At 45.2% G+C, this 23,691-nt stretch overlaps 1 protein-coding gene across 3 annotated transcripts in view; it reads left to right on the top strand.

Annotated features, from left to right (window-relative positions):
- LOC127593261 (guanine nucleotide exchange factor VAV3) overlaps positions 1 to 15,534 on the top strand; it is a 44,118-nt gene extending 28,584 nt beyond the window's left edge. The window contains exons 18-28 of one of the 3 annotated variants that reach the window (XM_052054572.1): positions 1,738 to 1,760; positions 2,615 to 2,633; positions 3,983 to 4,113; positions 5,471 to 5,536; positions 6,009 to 6,043; positions 6,365 to 6,481; positions 7,366 to 7,453; positions 7,952 to 8,081; positions 11,459 to 11,539; positions 12,542 to 12,693; positions 12,921 to 15,534. In XM_052054572.1, coding sequence (XP_051910532.1) covers positions 1,738 to 1,760; positions 2,615 to 2,633; positions 3,983 to 4,113; positions 5,471 to 5,536; positions 6,009 to 6,043; positions 6,365 to 6,481; positions 7,366 to 7,453; positions 7,952 to 8,081; positions 11,459 to 11,539; positions 12,542 to 12,693; positions 12,921 to 12,965 — 887 coding nt within the window. In that variant the 3' untranslated portion in view covers positions 12,966 to 15,534. Of the gene's footprint in view, positions 1 to 1,737; positions 1,761 to 2,614; positions 2,634 to 3,982; positions 4,114 to 5,470; positions 5,537 to 6,008; positions 6,044 to 6,364; positions 6,482 to 7,365; positions 7,454 to 7,951; positions 8,082 to 8,495; positions 9,846 to 11,458; positions 11,540 to 12,541; positions 12,694 to 12,920 lie in introns of those variants that run through there. The other 2 variants (XM_052054574.1, XM_052054573.1) reach the window with 2 other exon arrangements.
- Positions 15,535 to 23,691: the final 8,157 nt, after the last annotated feature.

Here is a 23,691-nt window from a genome sequence, read left to right as displayed (position 1 = left end):
TTCCGCCACGTGCACGCGCACACATACGCTACACTTTACTCGTCGTTTTTTTCACACGTGATATCATTTGCGTAAACATCACGATACAGACAAAGGCAAAACAGATACGAACGCCGCATGCGAGTCATTGTGCGTTTGTTGTTGCAATGCCGTTGTTCGAAAAAAAGCTTATTTTGGGTGCAACTGGGGGAATTCGTGGGTTTGCAGCTTTAAACGCGCCCTTAATTTCCACAACCAAGGTCAGCCACACATTCAATAAGTGCTTCTAATACTCATTCAAATGCTCTTCTACTTCCCTGGGAGGTTTTGACACAGAACACTAAAGGCAATGTCACTGCGTGTGCACTTGTAGGGCTCCCCAAAGGTCAATCATACTTTTACAGAGGAGTCAGGGGGAAAAAAAAACAAAAACTCCTTTTTATTTTTATTGTGTCTGCCACTCAGCTCCCTGTGCAGACGTCATGGCCATTCTTGAAAGAAATGGAGGGAAAACTTAAGCAGTACAAAAAAAAAAGGCCTTCAGAAAGCAGCTAAGTCCTTTGTTTACGTACGTGTGTGAAAGGGAGATAGCTAAACCTTAAGTCCAATCTTTGTGAAACTATTTAGGTCCTGCAAGGGCACGGCTGCGTTCCACGCCAAAGCCATGCGTAACGTTTATTATTATTATTTTTTCTTTTCTTTTTTCAAACACCGAAGCATTCGTGCACATTGCACTCTAACCACTAGCACATTGCGTTCTACAAGTGCGTGTCGCAACGTTCCCCCGCGGCGAGCCGCCATCTCCAGTTGGCCCGAGCATCTGTCACGGTGCCACCAGGTCGCAGAGGCAATAACGCCACCGCCGGGCCCACCTCGGCGCCACGCGCACCCGAGTAGATTTGGGCAACACCCGCCATGGGAGAGCGTGGAACTGTGACGGCTGTGTTGTCGGTTTGAATTCCCTCACTCATTACTCCGCGCGGTGCTGCGACACTAAGAACTGATACTTATGTGAGAGGGAAAAGTCCCTCTCTCAAGAAGTTTGAAAGTACGTTCAATATGCATTAAACAGGAATTTTTTGACAGATAAATTCAAATTTCTTCCTGCCAAACACTCTGCAACCGCACAAACTTTTCTTTGATTTCAACTTGGCTCTGTTTTGCTTACGAGTGCACACGTGTGGCGCGGTTAATCTTTGTTTACCCGCCGTTTGTCTCCGTTATCAGCGCCGTGTGTTTATAACCGCAGGTCAAGGTTCACTCGAGGCCTTCCGCGACTGGCCCCGCCTTGTGTTTTTGTGTTCAAGTGTAGCATTGTGCGTTCGGGTGTGGATGTGTACGTCTTCTGTGTTAGTACAGATAGGGGGGAGCGTGTACTTGTGTACATGGGCGTGTGTGTTTGTCTCAAAGGAGGTGTAGCCGGTCCCTCAGGGAACCAATAACAAAAACTGGCGGAGCAAAAAAAAAAAAAAAAAAACCACGTAACCCAACAACAAAACACACTCATACACACACACAAACCGACAGCTCGAGATCTGCCAAGCTCTCCTCCTCTCCGACCCCCAATCTCGTTACCTCCTCTACCTGAGCTGTCGGGTAGCGGCGGCAAAGCAAAACAAAGTGAAGCGCGGTCAAACACGAGGCGTCCGCCTTCGCCACTAATGAGGGAGTGTTGTCTCGTACCGGCAAAGGCGTGCAAGTGTTTGCATGCACCTGCTAACCCGTCACTCACTATGCCTGTTCTCAAACCTCTTTCAGATCCCGGCTGCGTCAGAACTCAGGTGAGCTGCCGCTTGCGTTTGGGCTGATGTCGGCGCCGCGCGTCTGCTCTCCTTCTTCTCTTCTCCCGAGTTGCGCCGCACCGACGGAGCTTTTTTCTCTCCTGCGGCTGTTTGCCAAGGAGACTCCATTTGACTTTGCACTCAGTACGGTCCTACCTGTGCGGATTTTGCCCGAGTTGAATTTGGCGTCTTTTAAAAGCTCTCTTTGCAGCTGGCATTGCTGATGTGTGCATTGCTCTTAAGCACCCCCCCCCCCCCCCCACCGTGTGCAGCAAATTACATGAGGATTTTCCTACAATGTACTTCAAAAGGTGTAGCCGTAGCCTTGACCGTTCATGGTCTTTATGGGGATTACATTGCGACCGGAAGCGATTCTGACCAGCGGAATCATGAAAGCCTTTCTTGAGGTGACTTTGAGAACTGTCGCTACAGTTAGACATCTATATGGCCAATTTCTGCCAAGTAGTACATTTTGGGAGTTATCAAAAGTTGGAAAAGATGAACTGGTCTTTTCACCATCGATTTTTTGGCACTTTTTCGTCGGCGGTGCCAAGTGAAGTGTTCAACTACGGCCTGTTCATTGGTTGACAGAACTACCAAAAGGACAGATATGGCCTGCTTGTGTGATGTCACAATAGTTACGATACATACATTACATGCAAATTGCAAATTACGTGCAAATTACTAAAATATGACAAGCTGGTATCGACTGAATATTTCCTTGCACATCACATTTAAGGTGCTGCACTGGATGTCAATGCAAAATTTGATTTGATTGTGAATTTGCATTTCAATGTCACCCTGTAACCTTTTTTTTCTCTTTGTTGTTGTTGTTGTTTTTTTTTTAATTTCAGATGAAAGACCGAGACCCAGGTGAGAAGTCCAAATTCAGCAAGTATCCGTGACACCTTGGTTAATCGGAGTACGATTACCGGTAGAATAGTTATTTCAAATCAGTGTCCGGCGTTTAGTTTGTTAGCACAACGTGGGCAATGCAGAATGCTGCACGCGCCTATATGGCTTTGTCCAGATTTGCAATTCGTTTTCCCGACAATCCTCATCATTTGTTTTCTTTGCAACATCACCTCGCTCGGTCGAAGGCGGAGATTTGTCACCGAAGCAGACGCAAAAGGAAAACCGTGCGGTGTCAACAACTGAACCTAAATAAATCCCCAATCAAGCCTGCAGAAAATTGCGCCGTAAACAAAAGCAATCGACGTGATCATCGTTGCCGCTTGAACGCGCAATGTGCTCGCCATCTCCCGTGAACCTCTCCGAGACAATCGTTTTCCCTCCTCGCTATCCATTATGCTGCGGAAAATCATTTCTGAGTGAAGACGCTCTGAAATCAATAGGCATTTGATTGCTCCAGCCTTCGGCGTTTCATAACACTTTGACACCGCGCCCTTTGTCTGTTTTCAAAACGACGCTCTAAACACACGGCTCGTCCTTGTGCGGATCGGAATGCAATTCGTGCCCCCGAGACGCAATTCTCCACGACCGCATGTCTTCAGAGGTGCTTTTCAGGCAGGCTGGCGCACGTCGGGCCGCCGGCCTCGCCGCCGCAGCACTTGAACACGAGCGCCTCGGATAGATAAGCCGCGTTAAAACGGACAATATTTGCCTTGAGCCGTCCCCCTTTTCATCTTTCTCTTTCGTGTATTTCTCTGCAAAGCCGTGGCCACGCAGCAACCGAGAAAAACAAACACGACGGATGTCGGCCATAATGCGCAATCACAAAGTCCATTACCAAGTACTCTTTCGATGACGGCCGTGTATGTATATGAATCATATTAACGTTTCCTCAGGAGTTCCTCAAAATGTGCGTGATGAATTCTTCTGATCTTACCTCGCCTTCAAGTGTTTGATTACTGGCAGGAGCCTAGTTGTAGCTAGACCCGCGCGTCGTAATGGGGCCCAGATGATTTGTATGGGTAGGACCTGGCTGACAAGGGCTGTATTTGTATGTGTGCACACATGCAACCTATACTCCCCCCTTTGATTATCCCCTAAAAAGAGCCATGAATAGTTTAGTGGAGCAAAGCCTGAGAATGACAAGCATGCCCGTTTACAACTAAAGTCAGAGGCACACCGACGCGCATACTGATGAATCGAAGCAGTCGCTCCGGAAGGAACGCATTTAAGACGGTGTTTAAAAAGTAGAGGGGCATTTTTTTTTTTTTTAATGACTTGTGTGGGGACTCATGCGGTCCTCGTTGCAGGGCTGCCCAAGATGATGGTGATCAGGAACTATTTCGGCACGCCGAGCCCGACTTTGGGGCCGGCGCTCATCATCCAGACGGGTGACATTATCGAGTTAATCTGCGCTGACCTTCACAGCTCCTGGTGGCAGGTCAGAGTTGACGCATCATCCCGCACATTCAAGTCATCACCCTATACAGACATTTTATGGCATCATTTCGCCGGGTCAGAGTGACGTATCGCTACCCGGTCAAGTTGTAGAAATGTTTTCAGCCGCAGACAAGCCAGTTAGTTAAACGGAGAGCTTTTTCCATCACATTTTAAAATGAATTAAGATGACGTTAGAAAACAGACTCACTTGTCTTGATCGTTTATAAAAATGCATTTGTTGGAACTGTGTTGTCGAGAGGAAGTTGCTTGAATTCCAATCGATATTTTCTTGATTGTGTCACGACGGTGTCAATTGTAGATTGAAACTCCTAGCCCGTGTAGAAGCTCACAAAACAAATCATTTTCATCAACTATTATATGTGTCAGAGTAGTTCAAGGAATGTCGCGCCAAAGATACATTGCAAATAAGAATAATGATAATAATCAATTACTCAAATTCCTTAAATGTCTATTTGATAGATTTAGCTTCATTTATTTCATTTGTGACCAAATCCCTGGAATTTGTATGACACAGCTTGTATATTGAAAAAAAAATGTAAAAGGATACACAGCATAATGCCCACCGTCACTGAGCTAGGACCCTCAGCACGTTTTGTAAATTGTATTAACATGCAAATAAATGATTAGTCAAGTTTGCAACCAGAAAGCAACAAAATAATCCCCAAGACAGATAAATAATGAAATTCATCTTTTGCCAAAACCTTGAGCGGAACCGGCCGAATCTGCCCAGTCGGCAAACATTCAATATCCATCACTTTTGCGGCCGGGCCACCGTAATCACTTTTGTCGTGGCTTCTGTGTGATAAATAGAATTGATCGCTGTAATTTCATTCACTCAGTGGCTGCCTTCTGTTTACTCACTCAATGTCCCGGCTGTAATCATGATTACATTCCTTGCGAAGATTGTCACACCGGTCACAATGACTCCGACCAGACGTGACGGGGCGATGACCTCCACGGGCTGTTCATGGGCGCTGTAAATGTGAGGATGGAGGCTCGTTGAGGTCACCAAAATATTAGGACCCCCCCTCTGTACTTTTGCGCAACACCAGGAGAGACAATTAAGCTTCATTGCCTGAACCGAAGTCGGTAACTGCACTACGGTCACCAGCAAGCCTCAATAGGGACTCCCCGGTGTTTATAAATCAAGACATTAGAGTGCTCCTCGAGGGGAAAATAAGGGCTTCGCTTGCTGCCAGCTATTCTTTCGACAATAAAATAACAAGGGCTGTGTATATGCACGGCTCGGTGTCCCGCGCTAATTGTTCTTGAATTATTGCGACAGAGTCACCCCGGACGTACAGTACATAACGCAATTATCTTCTTTGTGCTTTCAGGGCAAAATCGTGTCAACAAAAGAAGTTGGCTTCTTTCCCAGTGACGCTGTGAAGCCGTGCCCGTGTGTAAGCACTTAGCAGCCTTCCCCTTCTCGTTCTTCGACATACCACTGTCTTTTCTTTTTGGTTCATCTGCTCCAATGCGCATGCCAGTTTTTCGATGCGCCGGACCCGACATCAAATGTAGAGTCGGACTCCACTGAATTATCAGTTGACTGTTTTTGTGACCTCGTCTCTTACCGCGCTGGCGGTAATAAACTCAAATGAGACCAGCCTCTTCAGACGTCTGACGCCTCTCTGAGACATGCGATACGCCAAGATCGCAGAGCGTTCTGTTGCAAAAGATAGCAGCAAGTCTGAGCCGCATCTTTATTGGGGACATTAAAGGCACCCGGGATAACGTATCCGCACTTTGGATTTTGGCGCCAAACCAATTGAATGTACCGTATTTGGTTGAGCCGATGTCGGGCGATGGTGTAATAGTTCACGAGACTAAAACACGGCAATGTCTATTTTTGCCTGCTTTTGTTTGCTTCAGGTCCCGAAGCCCATTGATTACTCCTCCCAACCATGGTAAGTTTACAAATGAGCTTTTACTGCCTAATTAGATTGTCAATAGGAAGGTAGAGGCCTTTCCTAAATCACTGCTTTATTGGATAGAACTAAACGCGGCAAATAGACGGATGTTTACAGCGCTTGATAGAGCTTCCAAATTGCCGAGAAGCACTTGTCACTGATCAACGACAATAGCGTAAGGCGTTGACACCCCGTAGTGTTGTCGATTCTTTTCACTCGCATCTATTTGGAGACTATTTACTGGTAATACCTTTGCAGGCCACAAAAATGGGGTGTTTGGTTATAAATGGGATGAGTTGCGTATTTTATGCATTTCAGGTTTGCCGGACCGATGGAGAGATTGCAGGCGGAGGCGGAGCTCATCAACCGGGTCAACAGCACCTACTTGGTCCGCCATCGCAGCAGAGAGTACACAGAGTACGCCATCAGCATTAAGTAAGTCCCTGACTGTGTTGTCATGCCGAGTCGGCTTTTACTGCTTTCACATTGTTTTAAAGACAAGAGGGGGTCCCTTTCGCTTTTGAAGACATTGCTGACACTAGCGGTTCACGTTTGTTTCTCTTTGTAGCAAGGCTCTGGATGAAGCTATTTTGAAATTCCAAAAGTAGGTCGACATGATGAAAATCATACTAAGAGCTTTTCTGTTCACCTAAAAAATAAAAGTGTGCATTATCTTCATACAAACACAAACATCACTCTATAAATCACGCTTATTTTCATTTTTGCTCTGACTGCCTTTGCGTTCAGAAGTAATCTACTGAGATGATGATCATCAAACCTGTTGGAGGAGTTTCACAGGTGACAAAGAAGAACAAATGCAGCATTTTTTTTTTTTGCCATTTGTTTGGCTCTGTCCCATTGAAATCATCATCATAGAAACACAGTAAGGCTAAAAGACTGGAGCCGTGCAGCAACAGAAGATTTGGCTTGAAACAGCTTCAACTCGTGCACATTGAGACTGTTCTCGTGCATTTTTCCAAAGTGGCTTCAAAGTAAATTACGCCTCCCGACTGCAGGGGGCGCCTATGATCAGAAAACAATTACTAACTCCCCCACCCCTCCCCCTTGTTGCTTTAAATAAAGGACAAAGACCACAAAGGTGAATAATCTCGAGTAGAGTAAGACTATGAATGATAAGTGGGTGGGGGGAGCTGTTAGAGGCGCACGGTCCCTCAGATCACCCATCATTCGCACGTCAACCACCTTCGGGACCCTCTGCATTCCATTATGGTTTCACCGAGGGGCCGGGGGCCGGCCACCGATCGATGGCGGTGATCAGGGAGGGAAATTACATTCATAACTTATTCAATGGCCCACAGGTACAACAACGACGTGAAGCACATAAAAATCCTGACAAAAGAAGGCTGCTTCCACATTGCCGAGAACAAGAAGTTCAGGAGTCTGTTTGTGAGTCTCGTTTTTTTTTTTTCTTCTTCTCATTTTCCACTTCAACCGCTGCAGTTCGCAAATAAATCATTGGCTTCATTAAAGGAAGTGTCAGAACCAGAATTTTATCCGAGCGATGTAAAAAAAGAAAAAAAAAGTTTCGATTACAGATGTGTTGATACAGTATTACAATACAATACAATACATGCTGATTTATATAGCGCTTTCACAACAGCGGCAGCTGTAATTGGCCCATTGGCTTTGACGTCATCGCTTATCCAACACATACGGGAGGAAAGGTTCACCACATACACATACAATATGTATCAAGTACCGTACCATAATAGTCTGGTTTGTTTTGCACTATTTATAAATATTCACAAACGTCATAATAATTGATTGAACCCTGGTGGAGAACGGTCATATTACAGTTACTTTTAGATCAGCAAAGTAAATTAAGAAATAATATGACCAAATGTCCCTTTCAATTCAAGCACGCTTATGTGTTTGTGTTTTCAGGAGCTGATTGAGTACTACAAACATCACTCGCTCAGGGAGGGTTTTCGGAGTCTGGATACCACCTTGCAGTATCCATACCGGGAAGTGGAGAATTCTGCTATGCATCACCTCAACCGCTCCGGTGGCAACAGTAAGTACGCCTGAGGAGGTGTGGAAGTCAAATGAAGACGTGGCGACCGAAATGCTTTGCACTTTTATTCCTTTGACCTTTTCAATTTGCTTTCAATCAAAGGTCGCCGGGTGACAGTCTCAAAGCTTTTACCGAAAGGTTGAGGGACGTGTTTTTTGTTGTGTGAGGTTCAACATCTTAAGCAACCCCTCCAAATACTTCTGTCCCTATACTTTCACACCAAATTACTTTTGTATTTTTTTTTTCAAACACACCTTTACTGTGTTTTTCCGTGTTGGTCTGTAATTCATCACAGCAGTAACAGTAACACGTCAACGTTATGGCCATAAGTAGTTTGACGAACGGGCGGTTGTGGGATGGGACATTTGTGATCCGCCATCCCTTCTAAAATCACGTTCCATTCGCTCTTTCCAGTTTACGCTCCAAGCCTTCATCTCACGACTGTTGTTACTTGGCTCAGCTGCTCTCTCTGCCCACCGCCCTCGGTGCTTTCTTCATCCTTCTCACAGCGCTTTAAACTCACCTGGGAGCATCTTCACAGCCTTACTGGAAAAGAACCGCGCGGCTATTTGCTATTTGGAACAGTTTCGTCTCCGCTGACTTTTATTGTTGTTGTTGTTTTTTTCCTGAGCTCTGCGTCTCATTAGATTTGACAAGGGTATCTGCAGTTTCCAGACCATCAAATACTACAAATAAGTTCCAAGGGAGTTAAATGATCTGGTTAAACCTTCAGTGAACTAACCAAAGTGAAGGCAAGTGTGTTGTCTGGGCTTTGGGGCCTACTTTGCTCATTTTCATTTGAGTCCAGAGGCCACTAAATGAACCGATTAACCAGCGCATCAGATTTTTTTTTTTTTTGAATCCCCAATGTTTTACATGTATTATTTAAAAATAAGCATTGGGCGAAGCTCTCGTGACTGACTCCTCTGCAGATTAAAGTATTTGTGAAGCGTCACTTGTGACATGGAAAAATACAGAAATTCAGAATCTTTTACCGCCCGTTTGACCTTACCAAAAAAACAGAAGTTATGTTTTTCCACAATTGAGATTTGTTTGAAATGAATCATGAAGACGATTTTGCAGAACCTTTTCCCCATTTGGCTGTTGCTGTGGTTCGAACGAGGATTTTTCTTTTCTCCTGTTCATGTTTTCGACTGTTTTTGTTGTTCCCCAAAATTCTGGCAGTAACTCAATCCAAAATAACACTTTTTCTTATCTTTTTTGGGGGGATGGCTGTTTCTTTTTTTTGTACTCTGTCACTCATTATCCATACTCCCATCTCAGAATTTAGAGCTGCTAATTAGGGTTGCACGAAGAAGAACAACATGCAGTAAGACTCTTTAGTGACAAGAGCTGATGTTCTTGCCAGAACTTTGACGAGAGATTTTAATGAGATCCTTGAGTGAGGGAAAAAAAAACCCAAAAATGGCACGTAACCATAGTGACAACCTCTAAAACAAAAAAACGCTTGTTTCAGTACATCACCTGATACTTTGTGCCATCGAGAACCAAAATCCCCTCCATGCCACTAATTGAGAATATACCGTCCGTTGCCTTTTGGCGCGTGTAGTATTAAACTCCAAACTTAGCATCATGGAGAGTTTAGTTTAGTTTCACTTTTAGGAAAACTCAAAATTCTGTGTGAGTGGCTTGTATTTTTGTTTCTCACACTTGTGAGCTTTTTTGAGGAGAAGTAGACATTTGTTTTTCTTTATCGATATTGCTGTGGCAGAGGATGCCGGGTGGGAACAAGACTGAAAGGAAGCCCCCTCCCAAAAAAACCCCCCCTCAAACTATTAAGGATTCACAGTTGACTGACTGCCTTCTTCGAAAAGTGCGGCGTGTGGTTCAGACTTTCAAAAGTCTATGTTCACCTCACACGGTGCTGCTGCTGCCAAGCTGAGTCTTTCGAGCGATGCCAGGGAGGAAAAATACAAAACAAAAAAGAGTCAACTCAGCGTGCGCGCGACACAGCGAGCAACGGTGCCCATCAATTGGTTGTTAAAACGACATCTGTGACTCATTTCTCCTGGCGTTCACGGTTTATTCGCACGCCAGTTGATCGCTTCTAACAAGAGACGGCATGCTGATGGTCACATCGTCGACGAATCAAATGGGAGCAGATTGGTCAGTAGCCGTGTTGCGCTACTTTGGCTTTTATCTCTTCTAATGTTGTCCCGGTGTGCACATTTTCTTCGTTTTGCTCCTTTGTTTTGATTGGCGCTTTCTTCAAGGCGTGCAGGAATGCTAATGAATGCTTTGGTGGGCTCATTTGTCGCCAGACACACCAGGCTGACCTAAAATGCTATTGAATGTTGCCGTGGAAACATCTCACCTCATACCTCAAACCTGATTCGATTTCTGTGCCTGTCCCCGCTGTGTATTTATGACCATGAATTCCCCCCGGCCCCAAAAAAAGACCGAGCCAAAACTAAGCACATCGGATTCGAGTGGTGCCTTTTTGGCGTACGATTGAAGTGGACGGCCTTGCTTCCCCGTGCCCTTCCTACCTGGGCGCCGTTGGAGGCTGCTGAGCTGTCTCTCCGCGGGCTGATTAGTACTCATTTCAAAGAGCAGCAGAGCTCGCCGCCTCATCTCCCTTTACGGCATACCAATAACATGGGCCAGTTAACTCGCCAGCAAGTATTGTTCAGAACAGCATGTTTCTCATTAAGTGCAGTCATTTATCTACCATTAGTCAGAACAAATGTTGACTCCTCCGGAATCGTGAAAAAAAAAAACAATCAACTTGTACATGTGACAATTATTTGTCGTATACACTCGTCAGGCACCTCAGCGGGTACCCTCGTACCTTCTAATGAGGTTTGATTTAAAAGCTGCATCATAAAATACAGACGATAAGGAAATCTTGTGGCTAAATGAGAGAAACAAAATATTTCTCAAACACAATGCAAAAGAAATGGTCAATTGATCAAGGTATACTGAGCAAAAGTTCTGTTTTTATCATAGCCGAGTTAGAAATGGCTGATGCTCTAAATGTTAGACGAGTCCCCTTTCAGGGGCCAGACAAATTAACGCAAGATGTGTCTCTCTATGCATTTCGGGGACGATTCTTTTGTGAGATCACCAATTTGGGAATGATTGACCTTTAAACGATCGAGGACGATCTCTATGGTTTTATTATCGCAGAACACCAAATGGGGCTTCCTCGAGGTCTTATGAAAATGGGATGAATGTCGAAAGAGTCATAAACTTCACATCTGTGACTTGTTGAACATTCCCTACCAGAGGCTGTGTTCTTTTGTTACCTCTGAAAACATTTTTCTTTACCTCTCTTTCTCTCTTCCATCCCCCCCCATCCCTGCCCTCTTTCCTCTTGCAACCCGCCGCTTCCTGCTTGGCTCCCCCCGCCATAGCCCCATTGCTCTGCGGCTTCTCTTTTGTAACCCCTGCCGGCTACAGCTTTGTACCTCCTTCCTCTGCCCCCTTCTGGTCAGGTACAGGTATCACTTCTCTTTCTGTGTCTGTCATTGCGTTTTATGGACATTTGTGACATCATGACTGATGTATGACTGGATGTTAGTTTATTTGTTTGTCTGTTGTTTATTTAGTTAAACATCTGACTATTGTGCGGGCAAGAATTTTACGTTGTCAAGTGGCTGCAAACATTTTTAAAGTAGACATATAGTCTACTTAGAAAAGCGTATCTGGATCCAGATGATTTGATTTGATGCAACCACTCGACGAAATTCAAATCAACACTGCATTTCTTTCAGTGCACTTGGGGCCCCGATGTGCTGTACATGAATCCAGCCCCGAGCGTGTCTCAAAGAGAGGAATTTTTTTTTCAAGCGACAAAGTAGTGGGTGCCTTTGCCCGATGTGTGTACCTGTCAGACTGAAAGGTGGAAGCATCAGATATTCTATCCCCTTGGCCATAGTTGTAAAGGTCTGGCATTCCATTTCCACATGTCAGGGCTCACTCGACTCGAGCCAACTTTCACCCTCTGGAGGCGTGAGAACGCCGGAAAGGCAGACGAGCGGGATGGAAGAGCACTAACTAGCTAACCTGCTCCCCATGTGTCTCTCAGACTGCTTGACAGGATGTCTGGTCTGCACAAATGCTACGGTCAGACCAGCCGAGTCCAAAAGCTACCAGAGAATCCCACCCATGGTGCTGTGGCGCACTTATGTCCAATGTGAAAGATGAGGGGGGTGGCAGGAAAATTGTTCTCTTTCTTAATTACTTTCTTGTGCTGTCTATGCTAGCCACATATAGTGGCAGGTGTACAATTTAGTCAATATTTTAGTAATTGAGTTCAAATTTCATTAATCGTGCTTTCTGTGACTTTTTCTTTTGGTGTTGTGCCGTGAGATGTTTCTAATATAAAATTGGCGTCTCACAATTCAATAAATCAACAGGTAGCAGGAACTATGAGCTTGGGGCAGATTTATTTCTTTTTCTTCATTTCACCATTTCTTTTTTGTGTCTTTCCCCAGTGTTCACTCCGAAAGTGATTGGCGTGGCCATTGCACGGTACGATTTCAGTTCCCGTGACACGCGCGAGCTCTCGCTGCAGGAGGGCGACCTGGTGAAGATTTACACCAAGTCTGGAGCCAACGGGTGGTGGAGAGGCGAGGTCAAAGGGAGGGTAAGTCCGACAACTCCCCATTCTTAAGCATTTGTTGATTCATTCATTTTTCCCAATCGCTACTCCTCACTTGGGTCGCAAAAAAAAACAAACTGTTTAACTCATTCACTCCCAAAGACGTTTTTATACGTCTTTTCAGACTTGGTCCAGAATTGGCTGGTAGCGAATGAGAAAAGTGCTGCCTGAGACGCCATTCATTTGCTAACATGGCGCCCCTGCCCCCTCAGATTGGCTGGTTTCCATCCACATATGTAGAGGAAGGCGAGGAGTGAGCGGCACATTGACAAAAGAAGAAGGACGCGAGTCAAATTAATGAGCTCAGAGCCAGCGGAGCCTTGTTGCTTTTCCCCATCCAGAGGCCTTTGGGAGCAAACAAAAAGAGCTGATGAACACCCGTGACCCAAAGATGGCCGCAACCTTTCTGCTTGGCTCGGTGCGGCTGAGCAACTTCAGCATCTACAAGCAGCAACTTGCCCGTCAGCGGGGCACGCGGGCTCGCCAGATGCCTGGCCATACATAATACCCAGCCTCTTTCTGCCCCCAACCGGCCACAGCCTCCCCTGCGCAAATCCCACCTGCTTTTCTTGCCAACTTGGCTGGTGCAGACATGTCAAAAAGCAGGAACTCAGATGCCACTCTTCCTTCCACTCATGCACTCATCCGTCCCTTCACAACGCTCGCACTCCTTCTGCCTCTCAAGGGAATGGAGCCAACCAAGCAAGCTGGAAAGGAGGTGTGGGTCCTTTCCAAAAAAAAAAGAAAAAAAAAGAAAAAAAATTCCCCTTCCCACTTTGATGAAATTTCAGTGGCTTTGACCTTGCGTGCGTTTGTTCCAGTAACGAAGGTGGTTATTGATGACTCTGTGGCCCACCCTGGCGCAGCATCCAGCACTCAAAATCCCCCTCTTTGATTGCGATCGCCGCGCTTCCACTCATGCAGGAGATAGAAGATAAAGACAGCGTCGACGGGCAGCGCCCGCAATTGATGGCTCGTGTTCCTATTTTCCTGCGGCTGCTCACGTTTTTTTTTTTTATCTCCGACGCAGACTCTCATGTTTTAGCTCGTGTCGGCCGTTCGTGATCCTTTTGCTTATCACTGGCAGAAGCCCATGCGCGGGAGGCTTTATCTCGTTGGAGGTATTACGGGCCCGTCGGGGAGAACACACCGCACAGTCTGCCAGCCACCTGACCCGGGAGGAAATCAGCCCTTTGACTTAGGTTAGGGCCATTTTTTTTTCATTCAGGGGCTCGATCCTTCCACAATGCTATTGAAACACATTTACGATCTAACAAGTCCTCAAGGCCATCTCCACACTTGACCTCCACATGACCATATACCGCGTGTAATCCAATACTTATCAATGCCAGGGTACCCGAGTGGAGGGCAAAACCGGATTCCCACTGCACACCAATCTCAGACAATGTAAACTTACTCCACGCAATACTCAATGGTACTTTTTCAGTCGGACGTATAGAACTTAATGGGAATTAACTGGAATGTTCAGTCTATGGATTTCATACAATGCTGTGTACAGTATTTAAAACAATATCACATTTTTTCCCCTGAATTTGGTTCTTTACATGTTGTTATCGAGCAACGTTTTTTTTTTTAAATTTCTCCTCCCAAAAACACCAGCATTCACACACGAAGATTACACACACGCATTTTGTGACATTTTAAAACCTCACCCCTCCTTTCCCCTTTTTCCAATGAGGATGCTATTTGTTAGAATTCATGGGACGGAAAAAACACGTGAAGTACATAAGATATCGAAGATTATTCCACGCACGCATCCCCACACAGTCCAGAGGTGACATTGAAGCAGAGCCACTTGTTAGTCAGGAGACTGAGATTTTATTTGATGAACAGATGGACCGCGCCTCTGGAAACACACCTCGGGGCCTCGTGACCTCATGGTGTGTGAGGCCCCGGGCGTTTGTGACACTCACGCATTTTGTAAAATGAAAATTTATTTGTAAAAATATGCTGTTCCCCTATTATTAGAAATGTTATATTTGGAAATGAGTAACACAGGCAAAGCTGCTGCACACTTATGTGTGTGTGTGTTTGTGTGTGTGTTTCTTTTCTGTACGTCTTTTGGTCAAATACTGGTTCTTAGATTTGACACATATGTAGGTCCACAAGTGACCACCAGAGGGAGTCTCCTTCATTTGCGGTTGGTCACCTTCAGCTTGGCAAAGGTTTGAGATGACATCATCTGAACAATAGTTAAAGGTGACATTAAACCGAGTGAGCAGGAACAAACTAAGCGTGCTCTCTCTCTCGCTTTTAAAAAAAAATTCTCTAAGGTCCACAAATTTCACCATAGATTTCCAGAATTATCATGTTTGATAGGAAGTCCTTAAATGCTCTTTCCGCATTTGCCGAGCTTCCCTTAACCAATTCCACAAAGCAAACATTCTTATTCGGTCTAGTGGACCATGAAGAAACCAACCCTCTCGGGAGACCGAGAGTGGGCTTCTCTAATGGCGGACTGTGGTAATCCACTCCCACTCTGCTTCTCTGCCCAAACGAACTCTGACGGCGCAGTCATTTACAAGTGCGGCCTATCCTTCCGCCTAGTGTGCTTCCAGATTTTTTTTGTTCCTCAAATTTCTTTGCCCAGGAGGAAGGCTCAAGGGTATCTGCAATCTAATCATGACACCATCTCTACACATGCCGCATCCGTCTCACTGTCGGTTCCTCTCTGGCTGGTCCTAAGTCACAGCAGTCCCTCACACTCCTCCTTCCCCCATCCATCTATAATCCAAGCTCGGTCCTCCAGTTTTCATTGTGGATTTTGTCCCTCAAGTGAAGCTCGAGGGCTGTGTGGTGTGATGCTTCCGAGCCAACCCAAGCAAAATGTTTTCGAATGGACTTGGAAAATGGATTTTACATGCCAGTTAATTAATAGATGTCCTTCAAATGCGATCTTTTCCTTCCCAAGCAGTCTCTCTGTTGTGTGTGGACGTCTCGCCGACTTAAGTTTGTTGTCTGCTCTGTGTTATTGAACCAAAGATTTACTGTATGCTGTGTTTACTGTACAGTCAATATTACTGTCTTTTACCATGGTACAAATTGAAAAACAGCTCAGGCCAGTGTAGCATTCCCTTGTATATTTTTATTGTACCATAATGTAAAATATGTTTATAGTATATCATAAAAAAATATGTTGCTTATTTAAATGTGGTGTCATTCATTCATACGGCACTGAAAATTCTTGATACAAATTTATATAAACGTTGGTTTGGACTGAAATAGTGTGAACAGTTCAATATGCAAATTAAAGTCAGATTGTGGTCACTGAAATGGAACATCTCACATTCAATAAAAGTATTCATTTATGAGAATAGAGAGGGGAAAAGTAGTCGTTCAGAATATTGATGCCTTTTAAAAAAAGGTGTGTTTTTTAAATTCTCGGGGAAAATATTTTGGATTTACTTTTGAAAATAGGCACATTGTGTTTCATGAAGCTTTTATACAATTTTGGCGGAGCAAATCAAAAACACTGCAGACCCGAAATGTTTTTTTGTGAGATCAGCACCATGGACAGCACCAAACGTGTTGCGGTCAAACCAACCAAACCATGGTGAGTGTCCACACCGTTTTGTTGCATTCAAAAATGATTTTTCTGGCATTGCAAAAAATACACGCAGGTGGTCACTACTTCATTAAAGGGGCCACCCAAGGTAGGTTTGCAAATACAGCAAGTGTCATTTGAATTAAATAACATTTGTAACATCCTGTCATGTTCCAGGACCGAACCGAATTTTGGGATTCTAAAAATGCAGGCTCAGACAAAGTGCGATAACAAAAATACTTCTAACAGAAAATCGCACCGACAAAGTACAAACTGAAATCGCCGGTCACAAGGAGCCAGAAAAAAACAAAAAAAACCCCAATGCATCAACAAAAAGCATTTGCAAAGCCAAGGCACAACAGAACACCAAGAACACACAAACGAAATATCAAAAGTCCAAGGCGCAAGTTCAAATAAAGAAATAATGAAAACACAAAGTTCGATGACAAAATGAGAGCAACTATGAAAGGCACATAATACAACACTTAAGGCACAACAGTGAGCAAAATCAATAGAGCAGCACTTACCAGGCACCTTGGCAGTCCTGAGATCCATGGCAAGGCTTGATTGGAAAACACAGCACAGGTGCACCTGCTGGAGGGCAACGCCCTTCACTCCAGCTGGAGCTGCAACACAATCAAGACAGAACATGACACATCCTTTCAAAATAAAATAAAATAAAATAAAAATAGTGCTCACCCTTATTAGGGTCCCATTTGAACAGTAGCCTATCCCAACTGACTTTTGAGAGAAATGGGTTCACCCTGCACTGGACACCAGCCAATTAAAGATCTAACATACTTTCAAAACCGGATGCTGAATGAATCTCATTCCAAACCATATGATTTGTTTTTGTTTTGTAGCCTTTAGACTGTAATGATTTGCAAAGGTTTCCTCATAAAAGGAAGCTAATGGGAAGAGTGGGTGATGGCAGTTTAGCGACACCGATCAAATGTCGGTGTCATGGTGTTAGATGTGTGTTCTGTTGTTGTTATCGCCACAGGACGTAAATAACCTGTAGCCAGTGGGGGGCTGGCTGCTTCTCACTTGCTTGTTGGTTAATAAGTGTGAATGGATGAGGGGTTAAAAGTGTCTCCTGTGGGTGTCATCAGGCTGATGAACCAGTTCATCGGAACTTCCACTTACAGTGAGAACACGTAGAATACATGAGGGTTCCTGGCATGTATTTATGGTATTGTGAAAATGTATCGATTAGGATACAGAGAATCCTGTTTGAATGTAAACTGTGTGATGTTCACTTTGGCCATCTGGTGGCAGGTCACCCGCTGTTGCACAAGACTGACGCTGAGGCACCAAAATGCTCTGTGATTTTTTTTTTGCAGCGCAACAGCGGCCGGTGATGCCTCCAGTGCCCACCAGCCAGACTTGGCCTGGGCCAGTTTGGCTCACACCGGCCCACTTCCAGCTGAGGCGGGAACACCGATCAGACAGATGGCTGGTGACATCAGCATTCTACTTAGCAATGACATATTTGCTGTTAACTCTTCAGGATATTGAAAATTCTACCAGCTTTGTGAAGACAAATTTAAAAAAATAATAAATATAATTTTAGTTGTGAAAAAAGATTTTTAAAAAAGGCCATTTCATGACTGCATTTAATTCATCCAATGAACATTCGTGTTGCCCCGATAAAGAATCTCCGCGATCCACTTTTAAGACAACCACGCTAAGCTCTGGTGGGCTGATGTAAAATGGTAAGCCTCGAGTGTGTCGCACAGTGTGCTCTCGAGAGTCGACGTAGTCTGCTGCTGACAGCAAATATTGAATACGTACAGTGCGACATCTGACATGAAAAGCAATCATTCGGCTTCAATTAGAAAAATATCCCCGTGGTCATACATGATGTATGCATGATTAATTGCTGTCCAGTTAACAACGCTTATATGATGGTGGCCATGTGACCCTGGAACAGATTATTTCACATTTGAATGATTTGATATGGCGCACATTGTTTGGGAGAAGGATTAGCTTCCCAGAACAAATTGTGCTCAACCTTCGAGGCTCCAAAATATTATTAAAACCCCCATTTGAAACCCGCTAAGCCTCCCCTTGACTCTCACGTGTCAGTTTATAACCACAGTCACTCATTTACAACAACAACACACATTAAAGCAACCCAATTTTACCAAGCGAAAGTGTCATTTGTGGTATCTAATCCCACAGACGACATCATTTCTTCGGAAAACATTTTTTTTTTCTCCAGGCCGCAAATCTCATAACATTTTCTATATTTTGAATTCCGCTGCACTCCACGTTTGCCAGTCTATTTCTCACTGGCGCCCGTGCTTTCTCAAGGTTTATTGCTGTCTTTTGGAGCCACGAGGGAGTCATCATTGCTGCCAGACGGTGGTGGCTGCTGTGTGTAAATATCAAGAAGCAGCTCTGCACCCACCCCACCCACCCGACGTGTTTTCCTGGAGACTATCAGCGTTGCATGAACACCCAGCTGAAAGCTACAGAACATACTCAGACAGCTCATCAACATAAAACACACACACAGCACATACATTAGCATCAGCTGTTTCCGATCATTTTCTCGCACGTTGCAACACTATTTTAAGAAATAGAATAATTTCATTTCACTTACATTTTTTTTTGTTTTTTGCAATTGATGCATCCCTGGCTTGAAGCTTTGCCCACAAAGCTTTTCTAGTGTGTCCTTAGAGCTTTATATCGTCCTCAAGTGTGTAGGGTGACTCCAACTGGATCGAGCATGAAATGAATCACTCATGCATCGCTCCTGTATACCAAAGGTGCTCTTTCCAAAGCTTCTCTTCTTTCTCTTCTGCCTTTGGTTTCTCTATTCACACTCACACAAGCGTGCATCACAGTCATGAGAACAGATGGTGGCACCGACATTGCTTATTTGCATGTTTAAAAACTGGTGAAAAGCATGATTTGCTTGAGGGATCAATACATTTGGCTATGCCTTATGGGCAGATTTGAACACATTTGCCTCGCTGTTTTCTGAAACCGTTGTGTAAAAAACAGCCAATGAGAATCAAAATCTTTGGTTTGCAAAATATGTTGGCGCAAGGATTAAAAAAGAATATATATATATGACATTATCTCTCTCTCTCTTTCACACACACACACACACACTTTACTTCATTCGGGTCACCGGTGAACTGGAGCCGACCTCGGCTGATGTTGGCTGAAAGGCTGGATACGTATAAAGAACCAGTCGCACTCCAATTCAAACCTGTGGTTGAGTCACCTGAGGCAGAAAGTCGAATAAAACAACAGCCACGGTTTCCAGCGAGTATCATCAGCTTGATGTTCGACAGTAAACAGGACTGGATTTTCCTCAAATTCAGAGTGGCCGTTTTGCACGACAGCAATCTCATGCAAATGACTTCCGTGTCGTCAATAAATTCATGCATGTAGTTAATTCCTTTTGGGATACAGGACAAGCAGTCTACAACAGGAACACTGTTGAACCAGATATTTGTGTTTGTTGGATAAAATGCTCGACTCTGCTCTCAAAATAAGTACAAGCATGAGCTTGGTTTCTAAACTACAAAGGCACTGCAGGAGAGAGAAAATTCGGAAACCTCCAAGTCACTTGTTGAACAGCAAGCCGTCCTCATTTGGAACTGAGCTGACAGCTCTGCTCGCTTCCCTCTGGGTTCAACGTTCACATCACAAACACAAAGACCCCGTGGCATGGATCACTGACAACACTTTAAGCGAAACATTCTAATTAATTGGGTATAATTCTGAATTCCGGAGTTGGGGGGGAAAAAGGCCTTTGTGGTTGATGTGTGCACTACAACAATTACTCATCTTGATGAGCAGGCGATTATAAATGAGGCAATTAACACGCTGTCACATTGGAGGGGAAAGAGCGCTTTGTCCCTCCCTGATTTTTTCTCTCTCGTCTTTTCACCGAACCAACTTCAGGCTTGAGCCTCGTCCTGACACTCTCTGTCAGACTGTCAGTAGTGGGAGGGGCTGGTGACCATAGGTTGAACCGGGTGTTGAAGTACCTGTGACAGCGGTGGGTCCATCCTGGACATTTGACCCCATCAAAACACAGCGAGCACTTTAAATGGGGCGGCTGCATCCTTCTCTTCAGGTTCAGGATCACCTGGTTTAAACACACACACACACGCACACACATTTCCTGCCAGCGAGCCAAATCCCCAGGCGAGAGCTGGGGGCTGCAGAGAGGGGGAACACATTAGCCTAATAAGGGCCATCTGGTGGCCATTCATTAACTTGACCATCCTTGAAGTCCCCGACCCAAAATGTCATTTTTCACTTGACGGAGGAATCCATTAGGTGACCACATGAACTTGGGTCACGCTTGGGGAAAAAAGTGAGTGAAAAATAAATGAAAGTGAGATTTGAAAAAGAGGTGGGGTGGGTACATGAGGATGACTGACAGGAAGTGGGCCGGGTATTGAGGCCAAAATTGCATAAGGAAGGTGCTGGAGTCGATCACAGCTGCCTTTGGTCCACCTTTTTTTTTTGCCAGCCAATCGAGACGACTTAATGAAGCTGAGCCGAGGGGGGGGGGGGGGGGGGGGTGGTCGGAGACATTGAACCCCCCGCTGGCCGCCGCGGCCAGAATGTTGGGTACCCGGCGGCTGGGTGTTAGGTTCCGAGGTCGGCCGGGTCGCGATGGCACCGGCGGAGGAGTGGTCCCCGACGCCGGCCGCGGCCCGGCCTGGACTATGGGAGCGTAGGCAAGGCGGACGGCGACGCCGCGGTCGCCCATCGAGGTTTCTCACGCTCCGGACTCCGGGGGCCGGGGCGCGCCGGGGTGCGCCGGCGCCGCCGCCGACGGCATCGCTGGGTCGGGCCGCGGGGGCCGGGGGGCGCTGCGGGTCGGGGCGGGGGGAGCAGGCGACCGGCCAACAACCGGCACCGTAGCCCCCCACGCCCGTCCCCCTCACGCCCCCGGGTCCGCGCCTCTCCCCGCGGGCCGCCTTCGACGTCGCCGCCGCCGCCGCCGCCGCCGCCGCCTCCGCCGTCCCCCTTCCGCCCTCGGCGCATCTGGCTTTCACGCGGGCCGATGGCCGCTCTCCGGTAATGATCCTTCAGCAGCTTTTCCTGGGCAACACTGCAGGTCGCTGTGTCTGCTCATCATTACAAAAAAAGAAAAAAGAAAAAGAAAAAGATGAAGGACGTAGCACAAAGAAAACAAATGCTTTTTCGGAAATCACTTTTAAAGTTGAGCGCGGCGTCGCGACTGGGTTTGCACTTTCAAACCGTCCTTGACTCACTGCAAATATCGCCTCAAATCTATTGAAAAGTTGTATTGAATCAGGCACCAATCAACACGCCGAATAGAAACCATGAAGGTTACCAGATAATCCTGCTGCCACGTGCAGTTTATTTCATGTTTACGTCTTCCCCATCTATATTAAATAATTATGTTTGGCATTGTTGGTGACTCTGCTCTATTCCCGATACATCGGGCAAGAAGGCTTTTCAATGCGACATTAATTCACTCTGAGGAGAATTCCCAACACGCAACATGTACTGCATCTGCAATTTTTCGACATGCATGCGAATAGAATGTGAAAATACCGCATGGCAATAAACTGGAGTCAAAATATAAGTTGGAAGTTTTCGATCAAATCCGATCTGATGAAAATGATCCAAATTCATTTGACCCTTGCTGCAAGTCAATCGTCTCAAAAAAATCCGCTCTAGCCTTTTCTCACATGTCTGAAATGGTCTTTACACATCAGGTGTTTCCCTGCAGGCATAACACATCCTTTCTATATCTAGCAAGACAGCTGCCACAGGTCTTATAAGAGAAACACTGACTAGAACGAGCAGCCGTGTGACTGGTTGCAGAGCATATGATACGCGCATGACTATCTGTGACTCTAATATATTACCGTCAAAGTAATCGACCTGGAGTGACACCGAGATGCTTTTTTTTTTTAACTTATGTCATGAAATCAGCAGCTGGTTGCTGACTTTGACAACTGTACACAGTGAAGAGTTCATCTCAAAACAGCAGCGAAGAAATGCTGAAGGCCTTGTGGATGAAGGTCAACATGTATCAAAACGAGCAGAGAAAAATATTTTTCATTTTCCCAAATACTTTTTGATATTTGGGCCTTGCCACTTCATACCACCCAGACATTCTTCAGTCTATTCGTCATGCTGAGTTCTGTCGTTGCTGTGGCAGGCGCAAACTGTTTGAGCTGCACACACACAACATTTGTGGAAATCAGCCAGTGTGGACTCAGCTTGGTGTTGCCCAAACACAGGCGGTCGCCTCCAACATTTTTATATTCAATTATTTGACTTTTTGACTTTGACGTAAGCGAATGTGTCACAATCTCGCAAGTGACATATGCGAGGGCACGTCTGATTTATTTATCACCCACTAAATAGTTTTTCAGTTTGGACGTCTGGAGCTAAGACACTTCACCATCAAAAGATAAGATCCGTGCCAATCAAGGCAAACAGAAAAGTCCAGCTGAAATTATCCTTGTTAACAGGCAAATAGAGTGTCTACACAGCCGACAGATTGCAAGTCACCAATAGAAGCGCTCATTGGTAGGCTCGACTGATGCACAAGGTCAAGGCATTTCATTTATTTATATCCCCTGAATTAATTAGCCATTCACTCAACGATCATGTTAACTATGTCAAAATTTCCGCCGCGTCTGTTTTCAAATCAATTTAGCCGGCGACCCATAAATAATGGCTGATATTGGTCTGAGGTCTTCCGTTCCAAGCAGTCTACCGTCACGCGGCGTCTTCTTTTCGAGTGGCAGTTCACGCACATTTGAAAAACACGTGAAAGGTGAAAATCATTCATTTGAACCGTTGACCCTGTTTCGTCAATGGATCGGATGACGTGAAAAAGTAAGAACAGGCGCTGCCGTGGGAGAACGCTTTGGCTTTTGCCGCCCCGATGAGCGGGTGACATCATGGTGAAATAATAATTTGCGATCCCCAAGTGTTGTACACACTTCCGGTCGAACTTTTGAGTGGGCAAAATGTGCGGAGTGAGACTTCCGTGTTTAAGGATTTCGATGAACTGTCACGTGTACGACATAAAATTTGAGCACAGGCACATCAATTCTTGTAAATATTAAATTCTGTGCCTCTGACAAGGCGCACCACTGAAACAAATTGGTACAAGTATGAATTCCAGCTAAGCGGCATGGAAATATCGCCAAATCTGACGCACTCATTGAATTTTTTTTTTTTTTTTTTAACGTCACCATTAGAACAGAGCAGTCAGCTTGTGGCTCGCATTGAATACATTTTTTTCGGCACATCAGAGAGCCGAGGCAGCATTTGTCTGCACTCTGCACGTGACATTCTGCATTTGATTTTTTTGGGGACAATTTTTACTTTTGCTCTCAACATATCTAAACAGATAAATCATTTCCATTTCCATCTGCACATGACGACAATGT

The sequence above is a fragment of the Hippocampus zosterae genome, chromosome 20 (genome assembly GCF_025434085.1).
Source record: "Hippocampus zosterae strain Florida chromosome 20, ASM2543408v3, whole genome shotgun sequence".
Taxonomy (NCBI): domain Eukaryota; kingdom Metazoa; phylum Chordata; class Actinopteri; order Syngnathiformes; family Syngnathidae; genus Hippocampus; species Hippocampus zosterae.
Note: the sequence above shows the minus strand (reverse complement) of the source record. Positions and strands in the feature narration are given on the sequence as shown.